The 22,189-nt window shown below is 46.9% G+C and overlaps 1 protein-coding gene across 1 annotated transcript in view; it reads right to left on the reverse strand.

Moving 5' to 3' along the window:
- Nucleotides 1-22,189, reverse strand: part of TRIO (trio Rho guanine nucleotide exchange factor) — a 205,763-nt gene that overhangs the window by 74,601 nt on the left and 108,973 nt on the right. The window contains 6 exon segments of the mRNA XM_015567633.1: nt 10,015-10,114; nt 10,644-10,786; nt 14,262-14,363; nt 16,324-16,514; nt 18,359-18,470; nt 20,696-20,788. Of these exon segments, the coding sequence (XP_015423119.1) occupies nt 10,015-10,114; nt 10,644-10,786; nt 14,262-14,363; nt 16,324-16,514; nt 18,359-18,470; nt 20,696-20,788 (741 nt within the window).

Here is a 22,189-nt window from a genome sequence, read left to right on the forward strand (position 1 = left end):
AAAATGAAGCACAGCTTTCCTCTGTGACTTTAGGAGCTAAGTCTGCCGTGTTTAAGCTGGGACCTGCCCAGTCTTCCCAAGGACATCCGCACAGAGAAGGCGAAGGACAGAAGAGGAGACGGCTGGGCGGTGGGAGTGGAGCAAGCAATGGGGGGCCCCCTGTGGCGGACATGCTTGTCCAGGAGGCCACCCGGCAGTCCACTGGCAGAGCACTGGGAACCGACCCCGGCTCAGGCTCACAGCCGGCAGGGTCCTTGGGCCCCCCGGCCACGCCGAAGACTGTGCCTGCCAGCCCCTGTCCTGCCCCACGCTCTTCATCCCCTTCTGGTCGAACAGCCTGTCTTTCAAGAGCAAGTTTAGATATTTAGAATAAGAAACACATGGCCATTGGACAACCACAGAAACCAACGCAAAACAAACCCTTCCTAATAAAGCACAGATATGGACACAATGAATCGTCTTTGCTAGGCCACAAAGGGAGTTTTCCACAAATGTTTAATCGCCTTCTACATGTTGCAAATTGCTCTGTGGGAAAACCGCGCAGACCTTACACATTTCTCTGCGAACAGCCAAGGACCTAATGGTAGAAGGGAAAGGTGGAGGCTGGGCCCAGAGAAGTGATTTCCTGTAAAAGCCCACGTGCTGGAAGTGGTTAATCCCTGTAGCGAAAAGGAGGAATGTTCCCAGTTCCAGGAGAAGCGTGAGCCTTGAGCTAGCCGGATGGATATGGGGTCCGCTTGCCGAGGCCCCACAGGACCTGCACGTCCCACGGACCTGCCTGCCTGCGGTGCCTGTCACCCCTGCCCAGGGCCCCTCAGACAGGCCTGTCACGCTGTCCTGTCACTGGTCCGCCCCCAGCCCTGGGAAACGCCACATGGAGACACAGCACCTCATCACCGTCCCGGGCCCGTTGCACTCCGAGTCCTATTAATTTTTCAGAGTGCTCAAAGCCACATGGAGCAATCAGCGGGTGGGGGAAGGGTGGGAAGGGAGAAGGGGGCTGCCCAAGGAAAATTAAGCTAAACCTTATTTCTGGCACTGGTTTTTTTAGCCCCTCACAGAGTAATCAAAAACTATTGGAAACATCTGTGTACTTGACAGAGCATGAGAAATAAAAGTCAAGCCTGTTCCGACGAAGAATTGCACACTGAGTTAAAATTCCTTTTCAAAGGCTTTAGGGAACTTATGAACAAAATTTAGTACCAGAAGACTGTTTCCAAACAGTGCTAAAATCATCATTAAATATACACATATATCTTCTCAGCTTTACCCCTCAGAACCAACGGGCTTTTCCATAAGAATCCTGCATGAATCTTTAAGGGGAGGATTAAGTGGATGTTTTCTAGTTCAGAGAAAAGACATCTGTGGATTTCTGTCTCAATGTTCACATTTGAACATTTTAAACTTCTGAATATAAAACCTCTCTTTAAAACCAGGTTTGCAGTTTAAAAAAACAACACTTTTTTTTTTGGTATAAAAGACCTAAAGTAACTCTTTGGAGGAAACGAGTTAGAAAAAGGTCAGATAATATATTCTACATCAGAAAGTTTGGCTGAGGTCTTATTTGCTTTCAATGACATTCCTACCCTCAGTGACCCAACTTCATTGCTATGCTGAGTTGCCATTCCATTTATCTAGTTAAAATTCACTTTTCCTTTCCAACCATGCCTTGTGAAAGTTTTTAAAGTATCTTCTTTACTTCTGTGTATTTTATGGACTTCTATCATGGGCTCCCAACCACATACACACATTTAGTTTAGGATTGCAACTTAGGAAAATCTCAATTTCCATGACTCACATGATCTCCTGTGACATTCACACCAGAAGACAGATTTTGAAAAAAAAAAAAAATCTTTCTGCTTTCACCTTTAAAAAAAGAAATGTGGTGACTAAAATGTACAAAGTAAAATGGACTTAACCGGACCAGGGACAGTACCGGCTCAGATGCACAGACTATCTGCAGAATCACACCAGGGTCCCTTTGCCTGAATCGCCTCAGAATGACTGAAAGTGAAAAAGTTTCTGTGTTTCACACAAAAGAATGAAATACTCATCTTTGGCTGCAGGTACGTGCCTTCAACAATCAACACAAAAGAGAGCTCTGCCTGAACCCAGTCAATGGCAGTAACTCGAACAGACCCTGGGGGGCGGGGGTTTCTGACCCCATCACTCCTCGGAGCGCCCCTCCCTGGCGCACTACCATGGGGCAGCTTTACGTTACAAGAACATATGTTCTCAGGAGACAATGGCAAACACCTGGTTGGAATGGCCAAGCCCAGGAGCTCTGGGGCCAGTTCTGCCAGAGGAAGAGGGGCTTTCCGACGATGCCGCAGCCCGCTCTGCAAGTGATCTACTCCGGGAACCCCAGGTCGACCGCAGGTGGGTATCTGGCCAATTTTCTGAGAGCAATTCTAAAGGAAAGGAGGAATGTGGTCTAATAAAAGCCATTTTCCCTAAAGAACAAAGTGCATCAACTCTGTGAACAATCACATCTTACAGCCCAACACAGTCATGCAGAAACCCCACAGAGGCCTGCGGTTTCGTGGGGGTTTCACACTGTGCAGAAGGCGGGAGAGTGCTGTGTGGCTGAGGGGATTAGGGAGACAGCTCCATTCCTGGCGACGGTTACCAGGGACAGGCAACCACTGGGGGCCAGCAGGACACTCCAAGGAGATGAGTTGCATCCCCCGCTGCCCCCCTCCTTTCGCCTGCCCGTGCTCTCATTGGGCAACATCATGGAGGCTCGGGCTTAATGGCAGCCCTGTGCTCCCCCAACCCCAAGGCCAGGTTCACAGAAATGTTCACCAAAATCTGTCACTGTTTCAAAGGTGATTTTGATCATCGCTCACATATTGGAGGTATATAAAGAAATCTGTGAGAAGTGAAAAACAGTTAAGGTGATACATTTTATATGTTTTTTAATACATCCCCCGCCCAAATAAAAATCTGGAGAAAGATGTTTTCAAAAGCAGAAACTTACCATACCCAATGTTTTATCCAGAAAATAAGTAGTGAGTATGGCATTTAGGGACATTAATCCTCTATTTTACCAAGGCGATCGATCGATCACACATTGGTTTTCTGACATGAAAACAATTCTTGGAAGGCTTTCTTGACTGTGATACACAGGAGAGGTGGAATGGAAAATGAGATGCAGGATGTTAAACTGAAAATATACAACTAAAAAGGCAAACTTCAAATGTGAAAAGTTAAGCGAATCAGAGAGCTTGGCCATTATGCACCAGGCTTTGAGGGCTCATGGCAGCTGACGTGGCTGCACGTCCCTCACTCTGAACACACGAGAGAGAAGCGCCAGCCCGTGCCAGCAGGTACGCAGGTTCTTCTGCAGAAAAGGGACGAGGGCGGGGAAGGAGGCAGGTGAACCCCCACCCCCACCCCCTATGGCACCAGGCCCTGGAAAACAAAGAACTCCTTAGGACAATTTAACCCAAGGAAACCCATTTACCGCATTTCCTGACTGAGCATGACAACCTTCTACCCAGGAGTTAGCCTGAAATGTCTTTCTGTCTGTAACAAAGGGACACCGACCCGAAGAATTGAGATTTGAGAGCCAGTTAACCAGCAGATGACAGCAGAATAAACCACTGGCCTCAAGTCTGAATCAACAGTCACTCTGGTCAGTGGTATAAAATTTACATTCAAAACAGTCTCAATGCGCCAGTATTCTTATAAACACATCATTACATGTCTGCCCAACCTTTATATTTAAAAATAATCTTCTTTTTTAATTAATTGAGGCATTCTACTTTAGCATAGGGATTTTGTTTTTCTGATGGAGTACCTATGATTATCAAAGATTACATTCATTTTGTGGTTTTATGAGAGCACTTAAAAACCAGTTAAAATTAAAAAAAACCCACAGTCACTTAGAAAAACAAAGATTAGCCAAAGGAGAAACCAAATACCAGGCGCAGTCCATCACCTGGCTGCCAGGGCAGAGGGGCTGTCTCCTGTTCATTCCTGCGCTGGAGCACATATCCTGGCTGGAGCACCTGTCCTGGCTGGAGCACCTGTCCTGACTGGAGCACCTGTCCTGGCTGGAGCACCTGTCCTGTCCTGGAGTACCTGTCCTGTGCTAGAGCACCTGTCCTGTGCTGGAACACATATCCTGGCTGGAGCACCTGTGCTGGCTGGAGCACCTGTCTTGTCCTGGAGCACCTGTCCTGGCTGGAGCACCTGTCCTGTCCTGGAGCACCTGTCCTGTGCTGGGGCACCTGTCCTGGCTGGAGCACCTGTCCTGTCCTGGAGCACCTGTCCTGTGCTAGAGCACCTGTCCTGTGCTGGAGCACCTACCCTGTCCTGGATCATCTGTTCTGGCTGGAGCACCTGTCCTGGCTGGCACATGGGGTGATCCACAGGAATTTATGAATGAATGTAGCTACCCTGTGAACAGTATGAAGTCATTTTACATGCATGTGCCACAATGCAGCTGATTCGGCAGGATTAAAGTTTTAATCTCTTCTTCAGTGAATGCCCTTTCAATAATACGTGGCCAGTATTTTGTTGTTGAGGCACCAAAATGAGGAAGTGCAGGCACTGAAGCTGAGCAGTTTACCCTTAGGACAGCTTCGAGCTCCTAACGAACAAAACCGGCTTCCGAATCCACTGCCATCAGGAGGGCCCAAATAAGAGGAGAGAGGCCGGTACGGACAGTAGTCGGCAAGGCCAGTACTGACGCCAACAGCCCATGGAGAGGGAGGAGGGAGTGGTTTTTAAAGTGAAGACACAGCAACTGCTAATATTTGTTCAGTGCCCGGTACTTGCTGGACGAGATTCTAAACCCATTGCACACTTCTAATGCCCACAGCCTGTGAGGTAACATCATCCCCATGTACAGATGAGGAGACGAGGCACGGAGAGGTGGAGGGACCTGCCCAAGGCCATCAGCTGCTGAGAAGCCGAGGCCGAGCTGGTGAGTGCTTCCTGTTCTTAGCCACCAGCTGTTGGATGTTCAGTGCTCTGAGGGGGACAGTGAGGCCTCAGTTAACTTGCTGACAGGCTCTGTGACTTTAAGTGACACGAGGTACAGTGAGACCACGTTTGCCACAGGCTAACTGTGATAAACAAGAGCGAGGCTCCCACGCTATCCCATCAACCTTATAACTGAACGATGTTGTCGATTCCAGTCAAGGGCACAAGCCGGGGTTGCGGGCTTCATCCCCAGTGAGGGGCTTGCAGGAGGCAGCCGATCAATGATCCTCTCTCATCATTGATGTTCCTATCTCTCTCTCCCTCTCCCTTCCTCTCTAAAATCAATAAAAAATATATTAAAAAAAAGAATGATGTTGAAAGAAATGGCGTTACGCAGGACCTGTTTGCTTGTACCGGTTACACTCTGAGCAGAGGAGGCTAGTGGCATCTGGAGTATTCTGCCTGAGGAGATTAAAACCATGTGCCATCCTGTAGAACGGCTCTGAATTAAATGACTCAGTTGCATGTCTGCATGGGGCAGCCCTACATGGGGTCCTGGGAGGCCGGGTGCCCTGGCAAGGCTGGCAGTGAGTTGAGTGCCTCCTCTGGGCAAAGGTGCCCTTGCTTCCAGCACCGTCGGCCAGAGGAGAGAGGGCCGAGCAAAGAACCAGGGCTCCCTGTGCTCCTGTCTGTGCCATGCGAAGATGGACTGGCATTAACCGCTTTATACACGCTCTCAACACTGCACTTTCCGTAAACCCAGCCCAGTTCCTGTGGTGTAGAAGGTTACTTCACAGAGAACGGTGGTTGATCTTTTAAGCCACATGAAAGCTCAGGTCCCCAGCACAGTGCGATGGCTGTGGTAGGAGGGACTGAATCCATTATACTTCCAAATACATGGGTTCCCATATTCCTATTATAATGAGCTCCGGCAGTTCATGCCAAGTCTGTCTCCACTGAGTGTCTCAGGCACCCAAAGAGAACAGACCCCCTCAGGTCCAGCAGAGCTCACGCCTGCTCCTGCTGGCTCGGGCAGCTCCCCATACACACCTCATCTGTTCTACAGCAGCCTGTGTTTGGGTCCATGTTTTCTAAAAAGTTTTAAAATGCTGCTTTTTATACTAAAAAATAGTTCCTTCATATTCGGCTCCAGTGTGAAATAAAGAGGCCTTGATACCGACGGGTAATTAAACCCACATTCCGTTTCTGGCGTTAGCGCTCTAGCGCTGGGTGGCCGGCGGGTCAGCTGGCCTCTGCCACTTCCTCACCGCCCAGGCTGGCTCGGCACGCTCCTCCCTACCTCTCGGGACATGCTCGGGACCAATGAGATAAGGGTCTGGCAGGCACTTGATTTCTTTGGAACCGAAATTATATTTTCATAAGATCATTTTTATCAGCATAAGTACTATGAATATGGGCAAGCATCGGTGCCAAACTCACTGTGGGACAGAGATGGCATCTTTTAAAACTGGTGTTTCCAGAGAAGGGAATGTACCGGTGGGGGCATGTGGTTTGTATCTCTGAGCGGCCCACTCAGCGATTCTGACAGCGCTCCCTGGGAAGAGGGTGTCTCTGGGCGCCCCCCTTTAACAGACTCCTCCCAGAGCATCCTGCGCCCCATTGGAGGGTTACGCAGCTCTGGCAGGTAACATTTACTTACGGATTCTCCAAGAGCCTGAGTCAAAAAGAGCCTCCCACCCAGTTTCTGAAATGGAACCAAATTCCACGATAACAACTAACTCACAACAGACATGATAAATTAAGTCAGAGACGGAATATGGTTAAGTAATTTCCCTTGTCGGAGCTGTCTACCCGGGTCCTCAGAGGCTGTTTAAACTTGAAAAATGGATGGTGGAAAGGACCTCGAGACATATGAAAAGTTACTGCCCTGGAGGGAGGGGGGGTGGGGTTCTGGTGCAGCCAAGTTCAGGGAAACTGCACATTTTGCAAAATGACTCAGGAAAGAAAGCAGTTTCCTACTTTTGAGAATGTTTTCTCCTGAATCATCTGCTGACCCGAAATGCTCTGCCAGAGAGGGGTAAGAGGGAGATGGCCGCAAGAAAGCCCCCAGCAGAGGACACAAATGCGGGCGTGTGGAGGGAACACGCGCTTCTTTCCAAGGCCTCGTGGGTGTGTCCTCTCCAAACCCCAAAGTCTGACTTTAAGCCTCACATGCTGTTTATGCGCGTCCCACGTGCAGACCCAGGAACTGAAGAAGGAACCCGCTGCAATTCTACGACCTGGGGAAGCCCTTTCATCCTTCCTCACACTTTGGAGCCCATGAAGGACCTGTGGTCACGTGAGGGGTATCAGGAACTAGTGCCACACCCACTTACAACACCTCAGTCCTGAGTGGCATTCCTTCAGGACGGGTAGGAATCAGGGGAGTGTTTAGCTGGGTGCTGCTGAGTGACAGGCTTTGTCACAGCCTCCCCGGGGCTGGGGGTGGGGGGCGTGGCTGCCTTCACAGAAGTGGGCCTGTCGGGGTCACAGAGCTACACATTAGATGAGAAAAACAGAAATTGGTGAATTACCTAAAATATTTAATAGGCAGTTCTTTAAAAATCCTAATCCAGGTAGAATGATCAATTTCTGCAAACCTACACTTTTCTCACAGTGATTTATTCTTCCTCTTTCATTGGTTACAAATAGAATTTGCTGTTAATGGCATCAGCCCTTAGGACGATGCCTGCTTTTCCTACTGGAGTTGTGCAGGCTCAGTTCCAAGTTCACATAAGCCTATTTATTAAGCCATAACAGATCCGAAGCAGAGCTAGTAATGCGATTCCTAACTCCAGGATAGAGCCTTATTTCTGTGTGTACCCTCCTGTGGACTTGTTGGCCATGCCTCCAGGGACCAGGAATGTATGGGGATGCTAGCACTCGAGTTCTCTATGGTGAGAAGGCACCTCGGGAGCCCTTACTACATCCAGGGAGTATTTCCAGGCTCCCACCACACCCATCTATAATAATAAAAAGGTAGTATGCTAATTAGACCGACATCATTTCAGACATCCTTCCTGACGAAGCCGGGGCAGAGGGAAGCCAGCCCAGGTCCCAGCTGCCTGCGGGCAGCCCGAGGGAAGCCAGCTCTGGTCCTGGGTACCTGCTTGGCAGCCGGAAGAGGGAAGCAGCCTGGTCCCGGGTGCCTGCCAGTGGCCGGGGTAGGGAAGCAGCCTAGGTCATGGGTGCCTGCTGGCGGCTGGAGGAGGGAAGCCAGGGGCCCGGGTCCCGGAGGGAAGCTGGTGCCAGCAGCCGGGGGAAGGAAGGCCTACTCTCGCATGAATTTTCGTGCATTGGGCCTCTAGTTTATACATAAACCCCATGAAGAGACTAAGTCAGCCTTTCTTCTTGGACCAACCTCCAGAAAAGTCTTAACACACCTTCCAAAAGGCAGAACTTTTTGCATTTATTTATCTCTTTGGCAATGTCATCCAAAAAACTTAAAAAACAACTTTAAACTCACTTCTGATAAACCCAGTCCAGATCCATGAGAATGTATGTGGTAAGAAGGTGAATTGGGGCCGGATGGACCTAGTGCTGGAGGGGTGATTCTCACCAAGGCGAGGCTGTGAGACAGTCTGAATGAAGGGGCCTTTGCCCTCAACTTGAGCGTCTGTTAGCTCCCATAACTACTAAGAACTATTACTATAATTCTTATGTAAACAGAGTACTTAAATTACTCAATCACTTCAATTGCTATCTTTTAAAAAAGAAAATAATCAGAATTACTCTAATGAAATGATTCCAGGCTCAAACTTCATTTTCTTAACTCAGCGGCTCTGGGGTGGGGCCGCAGGGAGAGATGCCATTAAGCACTACAAGCCTGAACACGTAATTTATCTTATTCCTCATTATTACTACTGGCAAGCAATATTTGCTGAATTCTCATACACTGAGCTTGGAGCAAAATAAAACGAGACGTTGTTTTTATGCTTCAGTCCTTATATTCTAAGTATTTGAAGTTCCAGGACTAACTATTAAGAGAACTCAAAAAGAAGAAAAAGAAACAACTAATTACTCAAACTAGAAGCATTTTGAAAATGAAATCATTGTAGAAAAGCTGTATTTTAGAATATACTTACTTGTGTCTTGGGAATGACATTTAAATACCATGAATTCTTCTGTAAAACTTAGTGAGAAAAGACCGAGGTCTGGGGCTGTAAGGATTGCCACCTGAAGTAGCCCGCTGTGGGACTCCCTCTCTGCCGCCAACCACTCCCAAATGCAGTGAGGTCAGGGCACTTCCTTCCCGCGCATGAGCGGGCCCTGGAAGGTGTTACCAAGAGCTCCTGCATCTCACGACCCAGATGAAGGTCTCACACGAGGAAGCACAGCTCGCACCAGGCAGAGAGAACCCAGGACTTCTGAACCCCTATTCTCTGTCAAATAATTTTTGTTTTAAAATCTGGTTCATGTCTAGGAAAGAGCACGCAGGTGCTCATCCCAGTTGGAACAGACGTGGTGGAGATGAATGTCCCCCACGGGCTTTCCGAGGACACCTGGGCATCGTGTAAGCCCAGGAGCCCAGCTTCTCCTGCCTACTTATTCTGCAGGCGTTTTGACTCCACAAGACAGGATCCTGGGATACTGCAGGCCACCGCTGTGGACTCTGACACAAATCAGATCTAGCTTACTGGCGGTCGGCGCAGCCGCGGGCCCAGTCCAGGCGCACTTCCTGTGTCTGGAAGGCGCCCCAGGGCCAAGTGGAAGGAGTCATGTCCCTGCTTCAACCAGAATAGCTCCACTTTTATGCACCAGGGCTCTCTGTTATACTGCTTTAAAACAACAGGTTCTTCTGCTTAATATAAAATGAAAAAGCTAAACACCCTGCCAGGGACACCTGATAGAACAGGCAGAGCACTGGGAACGGCAAGTGGTTTGTTTGAATCCTCAGGGTAAACGTCTTCTAACCCTGAAGCCTCCAGTCTCCGCCCTGGCACCGGTGCTGGCACCGCTCTCAGCACAGAGCAGCTGTTTGAAATGTTGATGACAACTGTCACTTACAGACAGAACGAGGCTACTTCCCGTCAGACCAGACAGGCTGCACTCGCGTCCCAGTGCAGGCTAGCTGCAGCGTACCTTATCGCTGTCCAGTGTGTTCTGCGACGTCCGGGAGGCGATCGAGATTGTGTCGGGCTGGCTGCTGCCGTCGCCTTGGCTGTCCAGATCCTCTCCGTCCCTGGAGACACAGGACATTTTTAATTCCTGACTCTGCTGGCTTTTTATTCTACACTGGTCAGGCTTGTCCACCCGTCATTGGAGAAAGAATGGCTGCGTTTCAAGGGGTGCAAGTCAGTCTTCGTGACAGCTGCTACCTCCCCTGTGTTAACGCGGATTTGACTGCTAAGCACAGGCTTTCTGCAGGCATTGGGCTAAGTATCTAACATAGATCATTCCATTTAATTCACATAATAAAAAATAGAGTTGACATGATTATTTCCAGAAATGTGTAGATTCGCACATGTGCCCGGATGGACCCACCACTGGGTGGGAAAGGCAAAATGGCCAGAGATTCGCACACAGCCTGCACTCTAAGCGGAAGCAGGGTCTTGTCTTGACGAAGCAATTTCATTGCTAAGAATAAACTATGTTTAAAAACCATATTCCTCCAAATGTCTGAGAAAAAAGACTTTTGAAAAATATTACGTTAACACTGCCTTGTTCCTTCCCTATTAAATAAACAAGCCAAACCTCCCGCGCACACTCACCGCCTGCCCTTGTGCCGCGCGGCCGGGGCTGTCTTGGGGATGTGAATGGGCTCCTTCAGGGCGCCTTTCAGGTGGATGGTCCTCTCCTGGATCACCTCCCGGATGTGCTTTATCCAGTCCTGCTTGTTCTCGATGCTGGAAGCCTGAACCGGTGCGAGAACCCGTCAGATCCTGCCCCAACCACGCAGGCCTCGCATCGCTGGAGCTTTCCATTTTAAACATGGCTTTCCAGCAGAAAAGCAGCCCATCCTATGTTTAATATGCCACCAAATAAATGACCCTAGTTTTGAATGTTTTTTAATCAAAACCATTTTTATTTTATAGCACTTATGTTATTCCACATCAGTGGATATTCTAATCACCGATCATTTCCTGGCCCCAGGATGACGTGAAAACACAGCCAGCCCAAACCAAAGCTGTTCTGAGGCAACTCAGGTCAAGAGGAGTGGTCAGTGGCTGGCCAAGTGTCCATGGACCCTGAGCCTGAGGTCATGCTGCCCGTCACAGGACTCATCGGACAGCAGCTGCAGCCGCCACATTTCCACAGGCACGAGTGTCCTCGGGCTCCCTTACCCTCGTGTGAAACGAGGGACTGTGGCGTGGACACAGAGAATGCCGGTCCCACCGCCAGCAGGTGAGGCTGCAGTTCCCAGCGCACAGGACAGAACCTGCCCCAGCTCTGCACTCATGGCCCCTAGCTGTAAATGGGAATAAACCGCTAAATAAACGAGTGTATCCTACTGCCAGTTCCACGTGGTGGATTGCCCTGGACTTTATTATACCCATGGAGAAAGGTTCTCTGGACATGGCACGGGGTAGGCCCTCAGCAAGCATCTGCTGAGTGAACACACATGGCGTGACTCCGCCCAGGTTTTTCTCTCACTGCCTCAAAGGGGCGCTTTGTGTTCCGTTTACACGCCCTGGGCCTTAGTAACAGTTTTAATTTCCTTATGGAAAACATCAGCCTCCTATGATATAAACATGATTCCCTGTAAATGATTAAAACAATCGTCAGTGGGATTGTAGATGAGATCACATAGGGAGGGGAACCCACCATGTCCTCATGGTGGGCCTTATTTTGAAACTAGAAAGCCAAAGCCCATGGTGGGAAAGGAAATTAAAATTGAGAACTCTCTAAATAAAATGCTTTAACTGGAGGATATGGCTTTAAAGTTATTGAGGGACAGTAATGGGCAAATAAAGGATAAATGGGGCCTTTTGCTCCCATTCTGGAATCTGATGCCAGGAGAGCAGTCACGCTGACTTTGGGGTCGGAGCAGCGTGATCAGGGAGCAGGGGAGTTTGTGCATGCAATAAGCGTCTCAGGGTGGAAAACTTGAACACACAGACCTACTGGAATTTAAATGCCTGGTACAAATGTTCAGAGGCTACACAAAGAGAAGTATCTGAGGAAAAACATCTGGCCAAGTTTGGAGACAAATCAGGAAAACTGTTACTATGGTTCAGAAATAAAGAAAATTCTCATGATATAAAGCGAATTTATCATTACATTTATAGAGGATGATCCTCCTAGTAGTCTCAATCCATTTAAGGAAGGATTTAGAAATAGAATTCTCCCTTGCAGACTATAAAAGTAAAAAAAAGACCACATTTTGTTTTTCAACTACCAGGCCATCAGCATCATTGCCATGACAACTATGACAGTGACCACCTCCATCACCACCACATTCTACTACCACCACCACCAAAACATTTTCTCAACTATCACATCACTTACACTCATCTCTACCACCATTTATACCATCACCATCTCCACCACCATCATTTTCATCCACCACCATCTCCTCCACCACCACCACCTCACCATCTCTACTACCGCTGCCACCATCTTCACTACCATCACCACCACCACTGCCACCATCAACGCTACCATCTCCACCAACATTTATACCATCACCATCTCCACCACCATCATTTCCATCCACCACCATCTCCACCACCATCTCCACCACCACCACCACCACCACCATCACCATCACCACCATCACCATTTCCACTGCCACCACCTCAATATCCACTGTCATCACCATTCACACTAGTGTCATCACCACAAAGCAATCTCTAAAATTAATGAGAACATCATTTTGTTTAATCTCTTCTTGGAAGTCAGAAAAATATTACTCAAAACTCCCTAGAAAACTGTCATCTGGTAAAGCCCACAGGAAGTCTTTTGTTCAACTGCATCATGAGTATTTTATTATGTCCCAAATGAAAGTAATCCATAACTGGCTAAAATATCTGGCACTATTTCTTAGATACACCCTTTGGCATATGTCACTGCAGCTAATCTAGATAAACACTTAATATAAGTTGGAAGTTTTAACATCTTGAGGATACTTTAAAATTTTATGCCTTAGCATATAAGCATAACCAATGGACATAAGACACTGGGGGTAGGGGAGGCCAGGGGATTGTCAAGGGCGGGGAAAAAAGGAGACATATGTAATACCCTTTGTAATACTTTAAGCAATAAAACAATTAAAAAAATTTTTTTATGCCTTAGTAAAGTTCAGTTATCTAATATTTAGCTAACAGTGCAATTTATGTTTTATAGGGCTTTCTGCCAGTACTAACAAGAACACACTGGGTTGGTAATCATACATTCATTGCAAAACAATTCCTCATTTCTGTGTGAGTAAACACCTTAAAACGCACTGGTGTAACAGTCAGCGGCTCTATAAGAGTGACACGCTGCTGAATAACCTGGGGTTGCTGGAAATACCATAGAGATTTAAAGGAATGTAAGGCAAAATCGCTGACATGCAAGTTCACACACCAGAGGCCCATTACGCTTTTGGCTTGTCTCCCAATATCCTACAAATCGTTGTCTACATCTTCCCCAGAACATCCTTAAGTCAATTATGGTCTTTCCAGACAGCTCAAACAGACAGTTCCATCTGTATTTTCTCAAACACAGAAGGAGGGAAGTACATTACGACACCCCTAGAGCCCTTTGCCACTCTTAGGAGAGGGTAGTGTATTCAAGACAGAGTTCAAATCAAATATTCAAAGATACTTTCCTCCCCCAAAGACTAGATACCTCAAAGTGCCCTTAGTGTCTTTTAAACACTTGAAATCAAAACATTACATAAAACCCATGTAGCTGATCACTATCCCCCCTTTTCCTCTGCCCCCAAATTGGAAAGCCAAAGAGCCCAGGACCCTATGGAGACGGCTGGCATGTTCAGCCTTGAAACTGTCCAAGGCCATCACACTCCACCAGGTGCCCCCTTCCCTCTAAAACCACAGTGTGCATGGAAGCTGTGGGCCCATCTCTGTCCTCCTGGACCTGAACTTCCTGCATCTCTCAGGGAATGAACAATTCTTTTCCAGACTGGAAGTACAGGAAAAGTTTGAAGACTTGCTCCATTTGATTTGAGTAAGCAAGCAAAAGTTTAGCTCACGTTATTTCATCCCTGGAATACCAAACTGAATTTATTCTACGGTTCTTGTGGTAATCACTAATCCCAACAGAACATCAAAGTAACACATAAAGTGATATGAAAACCAACAGTTTCAACCACAGGAAAAAATAAAGCATTCATTGCCACAATAAACATGTCACAGAGCATAGCCCCAAGCTCCCCATGGACGTACCTTAAGGACAATTTTATTATCTGAAGTTGGCGTCCTCCCGACCCACAGTGCAAATTTGCAGGGATCTCCTTCAACATGTTCTGTGACACCCAACTCTGAGGTCTGTGTAAAAGACAATGATATAATTAGATGAGAGTATAATTCAGAGACCATGTGGTCATGCTAGGTTATAACAACGTAGTTTGTTAATTTAATAAGTAATCCTTAGCCCTCACTTTAGTGAAAATAAGGAAATTTTGTTCTTAGGCTACAAACGACTGGTTTCATCTTTTTCATATCCTGTGAGCACCATTACTGGAGATTCTGATGCAAGTCCACAAGTAAGTCCAGAGGGAAAAAAGCAAAGTATGTGAAACCTTATTATCTGGAAGATTAAGAGTTGACCCATTTCAACCTTATAAATAACAAAATGCGTTTGTTATGGTTGTGAAAGAGCTGCCACTCCCATTTTCCGCATGAATGAAGTACCTTCATGGAGGGCAAAATGGTGTTTTAACAGCTCAGTTATTTTCCAATTTCTTTATCAATCGCGTAAACTTTTAGTATTTCACCAATAATTTTAAGGGCTAAGGACAAAATTGCTCTCTGTAATACATGTAGGTGTAATATGCGGAACACGGAAGAGTGCAGATGAAGGTCAACACCTTCAACCCCATCACATCATGTTCCCCCCAACTCATTCTTCCGCCTCCAGCGAAGGAAGTGATTCATAACCCAGAGCGATTCATAGCGCAGAGGGGCCTCTGAGGGAACCTCAACTTTTAAAAGATAAATTAAGTGAAGATGTATCAGCTTCTAAAACAGACTAGTTTGGTCTCTGAGGCTAGATTAGAGCCAGCTAGTGAGATTACTAGCCAGCAATGCTGCATTTTTTCTCTCCAGTTAGAATATGATCTAAAATGAGGTAAGGTGGCTGTGGTCCAAAAGACAATCTCAAACAGGATGTTAGCCAAAGGAAAGGGTATGAAAACCATTAGCTTGAACTTGCAAATTCCAGATTATTATTCAGATGCTCTCTACACTTGGTAGTATTTTATTACTTTGGGAATTTGATTAACATATGGATACCATAAAAACATGTAACGAATACAATATAAATTATCCAAATTCCAAATATCTATCAATGTTTATAAGCAATCTGCCATACCTTGTATAAATAAACCAAATTCTAATGCATTTTCTATTCTTTCTCTGATGGTGATTTTCCCTTAGTTTTGCCCAATCCTCCCACTGCCTGAGCCTGTCCAGAAATTTTTTGATGACAGTCCTCTGAGATATTGCTACTAAGGAAAGAAGGAAATATAGTGGACCCTAGGGACGACATGTGCCTGAGACTTTTCTGAGTTGACATGTGATTTTATAGAGAGACTGGTTGGATGTGCTCCGAATGGAAAAAAGGCACTAGGTGTGTTTCTCTTGCCAGGAAGTACAATGACAAGTAAGAATTCAAATGCATCACTGTATCTGCCAAGCACTCAAGGACAGCTGTCTCTAAACAGGTGGGATTGTGGGTCTTTAAAACGATTTTTGCTTACATATATTTTTCTCCAATAATCATATTTTGCTATTGTAAAACCCATATATTTATTTTAAATTTATTTTTAATGAAAATATATCAAATTTTGTCACTAAGATCCCACAGTGAGCCACCCTGTAAGGCTGCATAAGTATGTTCCAGTGTTGGTGAATAAAAAATTAATTACAATGATATGAGTACTGCACAAAATCATAGTGAGATATAATCATTTTGTGTATTTATAAAACTAGTTAAGGTACACGAAAGGCAAATGGTTTAAATTCACTTACAAAATGTGTTTTATCCTGTAGTTATGAGTCTACGGAATTTAGAAAAAGCAAGTCTCCTAAGTCTAAGAAAACGCAAACTCAGGAGCGCCCTCTAGTGGACTCATAGCTGTCAAAGAATTTCACTGAAGAAATGACAATTTTGGACTTTCCACATTTTAGGATAACCTGAAGGCAACAAAGAGTAATTTTTCTCAATCTACAAAAATGTTGCAATTGTGTTACCTTTAAACTTAAAATTCCGAATGCCAATACTTACAAACAATTTGCTTTTATAAAGGTACTTGCTTCTCCCACTGGAATCTTTCACTTCTTTACTAAAAACTAAGGACATTTCAAAAAGGAAGAGATGCCGTTCTCGACCCTTTCGAATTAAGGTTTTTGGGTCCCACACTTGGAAGGATTCCTGCAGAATGAGTTCTCCCTGAGACTCAATATTTTCATCAAACCCTACAACATAAAAAAGGAGTCACAATCAATTTAAAATAAGAAGGACAGCATTATGATTATTAAATGTTTGTAAAATGCCCATCAATTAAATCTCAGATTAGCGTTTCCATTTGGGCCCCTGACTCCTGCCTCCCCGGCACTGGCCCATCCAAGAAAGGCTAATTCTTCCTGAAACAAGACTTTAATACATTTTTCGTGTTTTTTTGTTTTTTTTAAAGCAGGGATTCCTCTTGGCTTTATTCCTTATGTTCTAGCTCCTTAGGGTGGCATTCTCACCAGCTGAGAATGCCATGCCTCGACACCTGCACTCCCAACACTCCTCGTACAGACCTCCTCCGCCCAGAATGATTCCCTGACGTTCCCAGCCCGCGTCTTGATCTGCTGCTTCCTGGGCCTACAACACCCTTCCAGGACATTCCTCAGCAGTCCCGGCCTTTCCATAAGACCGTCTAGCCTTCCTTCTGGGTACTCATCTCTCTGGAGTTTGCCCTCTGCACGCAACTTCTTCATGAGAATCAGTCATGCTCTGGCCACTGGCTGGCTTTCGCTAATGAATGCTCATCTCTTCATGGAAGGGACCGTTGCCAGGACTCTAAGATTCCTGGGGCAGGTGGGGACTAATTGTCTCCCAACTTCCACTTCCCCCTCTTCCCTAATAGCAAAAGCCCCCTCCATGTCCCTCAAATGAGCACTCCATTTCCCAGCATCCTCTGCAGCTCGGGGAGCCCCACACCTACAGGCCGCATGGGGAGAGTCACATGTATGACATCTAGCTGCTCCCTGCTCCACCCCACCCCCCCACTTCCTGCCCGATGCAAGGTTAACACAGTTTAGACCAGGGGTGGGCAAACTTTTTGACTCGAGGGCCACAATGGGTTCTTAAACTGGACCGGAGGGCCGGAACAAAAGCATGGATGGAGTGTTTGTGTGAACTAATATAAATTCAAAGTAAACATCATTACATAAAAGGGTACACAGTCTTTTATTTTTTTAGTTTTATTCATTTCAAATGGGCCGGATCCGGCCCGCGGGCCGTAGTTTGCCCACGGCTGGTCTAGAGACACATCCTGAGCTGAGCCAGCCAGGCACATCCGAGGCGTGGAGAGAAACGAGCAGGAGCAGAGCCCGGGTCCTGGCGTCAGGAAGGGCTGCCACGCCAGCTCCGCATTTTACACCAGAGAAAGAAAGCCATGCCGCCTGGCCTTGACTGTTGGTCTCTGTGACCAAGAGCAGCACCTTTGCCCTAACCAGTGTGCTGCTCAGTGCTACCAGCAATAATGACACAGGCAGGCCAGCAGCGCTACTTGTAAATGTGTAACCTGAGAGTAAGAGTTAAGCTCTGGAACACAGAATCGCCTTCGTAAGCAGAAGCATTCACAGAAATTATAATGGCAACATTTTAAAGTGTATTTATCTGATTCTCTACCGTGTTATATACCACATTCACCTGCATAAGCAGTTGTGTGGTACTCGCTACGTGTTCCAGGCTCAGGCACGTGATGCAATGGATGCAGAGATGGGGAAGCAACAAGCCCCTTTAAGGATTTTCTCATCTTAGGGGACTGATCTATCCGAACCCATCACCTAACAGAGACCAGGCGATAGGAAGCTCAGAGTAGGGAGAGGCCATTCCCAGTGATGGGACGGGGACAGGTGGTTAGGTGGAAGCATTTCACGTGATCTTCAGGGAAGCAATGAAACCAATTCTTTAAAAAAGAAGACATTCGCATCTAGACTCTTACTCCTAAGTAAACACAGAGGCCTGAAGCCAAGGTTTTCAGGGAAAGGGAAATCCATTCTCAGACGTCCGCAGGAAGCGCACACAGGTGTGGGGCGTCCGGTACCTTCCAGCATGCTGAGGTGCATGGCGTCGTTGGCTCGCTTGGGCACACTGAGCATCACCTCCAGGCCGTCTTTGATCTCCCCTTTGCCTTCCTCACAGCACGTGAGGAGCTCCTGCAGAAGACCAAGACCATGAACTAGCGAAGACTGCAACATGCTCTACCACCAAGATCTTTGCAGAAATGAAAGAGCTTTGATTTTTAAGATAAAAAAAACAGACTGTGGTCTCCTGGGCATATAGTCTCACAGGAGACGAATTACTGTCTTTGTGTCCAATGGACAGACAGGCCTGTCCTGCTCAATCAGGACATTTCTTCACATCAGAGAAACCAGGGGGAGTCATAAGTTAAGATAAAATTGGTGTACATGTCAACTACCAAGCCCCCAAAATGACAAATAAAAATATTCCATTAGGAGAGCAGAGCAGTCAGCTACTGGTGTGGCTGAAGTCCTGCCAGGGTCCTGCCAGTACCACTGAGCTTCCACAGGGCCCAGCATGACTCTGAGCCTCTGGTGCCATGAACGCAGGGCCATCGAACCTGGAACTGCACAGTGTGCGGCAGGAGCAGTGATGCTGTAGGAACACTGATGGTGCAACACCCTCTGCCTGCAGGATGTTTAGAAGCTCCCATGATTGCATCATACTCCCTGGGAGTGATTACGTCGCGGATCTCAGGGTCACCATCATTGATGAATGATAGCAAGGACAGCAAATTCTGACTCCTCTGGGCTCCAAGACACCTCACCTGTACATTAATGACTACTGTCAGGCAGTGCCACAGCAACAGCACTCTGGGTCCCAGGACTCAAGAGAGGGACATGACAGTGAGGTCAGCTCTGGCCTCACACCCAAAGGTCTGGAGCAACTGAGCTACGGACAGGCACCTTCACTCACGGCCAGATGGCGTTTACCTATGATTCTGAGCAGCATGGCAAAGAGGGCTTCCACTCACGGAGGCCAGCTGCACTGGCAGGAGCTCCTGGCTGGGGATCAACACCACTTACTCCTGTTCTCCAGGACCCTCCTCAGAATCAAGGGAGGGTTAGGAGTTCCAGGCCCAGCCTGCGAATGACCACACATGAGGTCACTGAGGAACGGTCTGTAGAGAGCCACGGGCTAAAACAAAGTCCTTCAATCCTGAGGGAGCCAGAGGTGACCGCCTTTGCGGAATTAGGAAGTGAAGAGCAAATGTTAAGATAAACAGCTTAGCCTCTCGGCTTCCAGGGTGGAGTTTCAGCCCACAAGTCTCTGCAGGGACAGGACAGTCAGACAGTCCCTCAGGGAGATCCTGATGCCAAGGGGCAAGAGAGCTGCTCTGACAGAAAGTTCCAGAAGGGAACCACAAGGAAGGCAGCCACTTCCTAACTATTTCTCCATTTTTTCTTACCAATAAAGAGAGTACAGAAGAGTTTCAGGTATTCATAACTCCCTCTTCTGAATGTCATTATTGCCTCCTACTATTGTGCTAGGACTGAACTGGGGACACAGGTTCATAAGATACTGTTCCTGGGATGAATGACTTGTACATTCTAATGTTTAATTACTAACATTCACCAGCCAATGAAATGGCAGGGTAAACACCATTAGATGGAGGCTGTAGATTATTTTTCTTGTAGTCAAGAAAATATGTGTCAATTACATATAGAATGCACTCTAAGACATTCTTACCACAAATTCTAAGTTTTCTTTACCACCCAATTGCCAAGACTAATAGTTATTAGAACTTTTACAAGTGTGACTTTAGTTATAATCATTCGTAACCAAGAAAAAGCAGGTCAGTGTGACTCAAATACTTTGATTTGTACAAACAAACTGTATGCATTTGTGCGCGACAAATGACGAGACCAGAGGGTAGTGCTTCTGGGTTCAGGGGAAACCTGGGCACCAGCCTGGCCTGAGTGCAGAGCCACGCCCAGGTGGTGGGGACCGGTGACGACTCGGGGCACGCCCCACCCTAAGGCCAGGGCCCACCTTGCAGACAGCACTGTGTGAGGTTGGCTTCATCTATGCAAAGCGTACAGCACAGTGCCTGGTCCGTAGTCAGCAGCCATATTAGGAGCCATGGTATAAATTTCCAGGACTGACAATTTCTCTTTTCTTTCTCATTCTGTGTTACTGACGAGGGTTGGTCAGTGACGTTTAGGGGCATAACTGAGGCATATACTCTTATTTACCTGCTGCACTAAGAGACTGGTCAGGGAAATAAATGGCAATGAATTAAAACAAAACATGGTAGGTGTCATTTTTAAAATTCAGGGAACTTTACAGATAAAAAAAAAAGTCACAATAGCAATGTACCAATCATACACTTTGCAGGCTGAGGATGCATCACACGTACTTTTAGAAGGAGCTGGTACTTGGTTATGCGCTGCACTGGTTTAATAAGGTAGGAGGAGATGGAATTGGCTAGCCCGTGCCGCTGCTGGATCTCCTGAATTAAAGAAAAGTTATATATAAATAAGTAAATACAAACAGCACTGGGCAAGTTAGACAGCATTGACTCAGTTTACATTTCTGTATCCCCACCATGAATATACACACATTATTTTTCTGTAATGTAAAGCAGAAATCACTGATTATTCTTCTAATATGGCCAACCTACAAGAAGTGAATGTGTCATCACTTGGAACCCCGAAGATGGCAGCGTTGACTCTGCCTCTCTGGCTCTCAGATCAAACAGGCAAAGTCAATGACCCCCAGCGCTGTCCCCTGGGGCTGGATGGGCGCCCTCGGAGCCGTCACACCTGAGTCAGGGACCGGCCACCCTCCCTCCCACCAGCTCCTGAAGCTTCAGCCATGTGTGCCTGAGTCACCGACCACAACCCTCCCCACAGACACTTCCTTTTCCCTCACTAACAAGGCTACACACCATCAAGGAATTCTGCTCCCCTATTCTGCTCACGACTCAGCTGCTTTAGCCCAAAATTCCCACACCAATCTGCTGTGGCTGCCTTTTCTAAGTTCTCAGCGTTCTCAGAATTTATCAAGAACGGCTGTCACCCGGAAGGCCACGCTGCAAAATGGACGTAAAAGCCACCACATCGCGGTGTCCTCCATCTGTTCGTCATTGGGATCCGGCTCGCCAGAAAAAGCAGATCAGAGGAGCCCTGAGAAGTGCTGGCCGCACGAATCACCAAATGACTTGCTCCTCAGGCATCCAGCAGATTAAATTAAAAACTGACAACTCCTCCTCTGGCTTCCAGATCATAAATGTAGTTTCCAAGGTTTCTTTTCAATTTGCCATGGTTTAAAATGTGGGATTCAGGACGTAACGATGATACACAGGTTCGCGCATCTAAAGGATTTCTTTCACATACAGTAAAATTCAAAATCTTAAGGGCAGGTCAGTGAGTTCCGACCAATGTCCTGACCACTTACAAGCAACTCCCAAACCGAGATACAGAACATTCCCCATCACGAAGTCCTCTCGCCCCTTCCAATCTGCTCCCCGACCCGTGCCTCCCACCGCCACCAGAGGCAACCCTGCTCTGATTCCTATCATCACAGATGGATTTTGCATGTCCTGGAGGTTCACAGAAAGGGACTCATGCAGCACGTGTCTCTCTATAGCCAGCTTCTTCCAGCCCACGCTTAGGAGGCCAATCCACACCGCCATGTATCTGGGCTCACCCCTCCGCACGTCTGAGCAGAACGCACCACAATGTGCTGGGAATGCTTAGTAGTATTTAACACTCCTGGTTCTAATAACATTTTCAGAAATGCACCTCCAATTTTTGTTGGCATCCTTATTACCTATCATTGTATTATACGATTCAAACATGGTTACAAGATCACAGTAGTCTTCCATAATACCTCACAAGATTTAATCCTG

Source organism: Myotis davidii, unplaced genomic scaffold, assembly GCF_000327345.1.
Source record: "Myotis davidii unplaced genomic scaffold, ASM32734v1 scaffold143, whole genome shotgun sequence".
Classification (NCBI taxonomy): Eukaryota; Metazoa; Chordata; class Mammalia; order Chiroptera; family Vespertilionidae; genus Myotis; species Myotis davidii.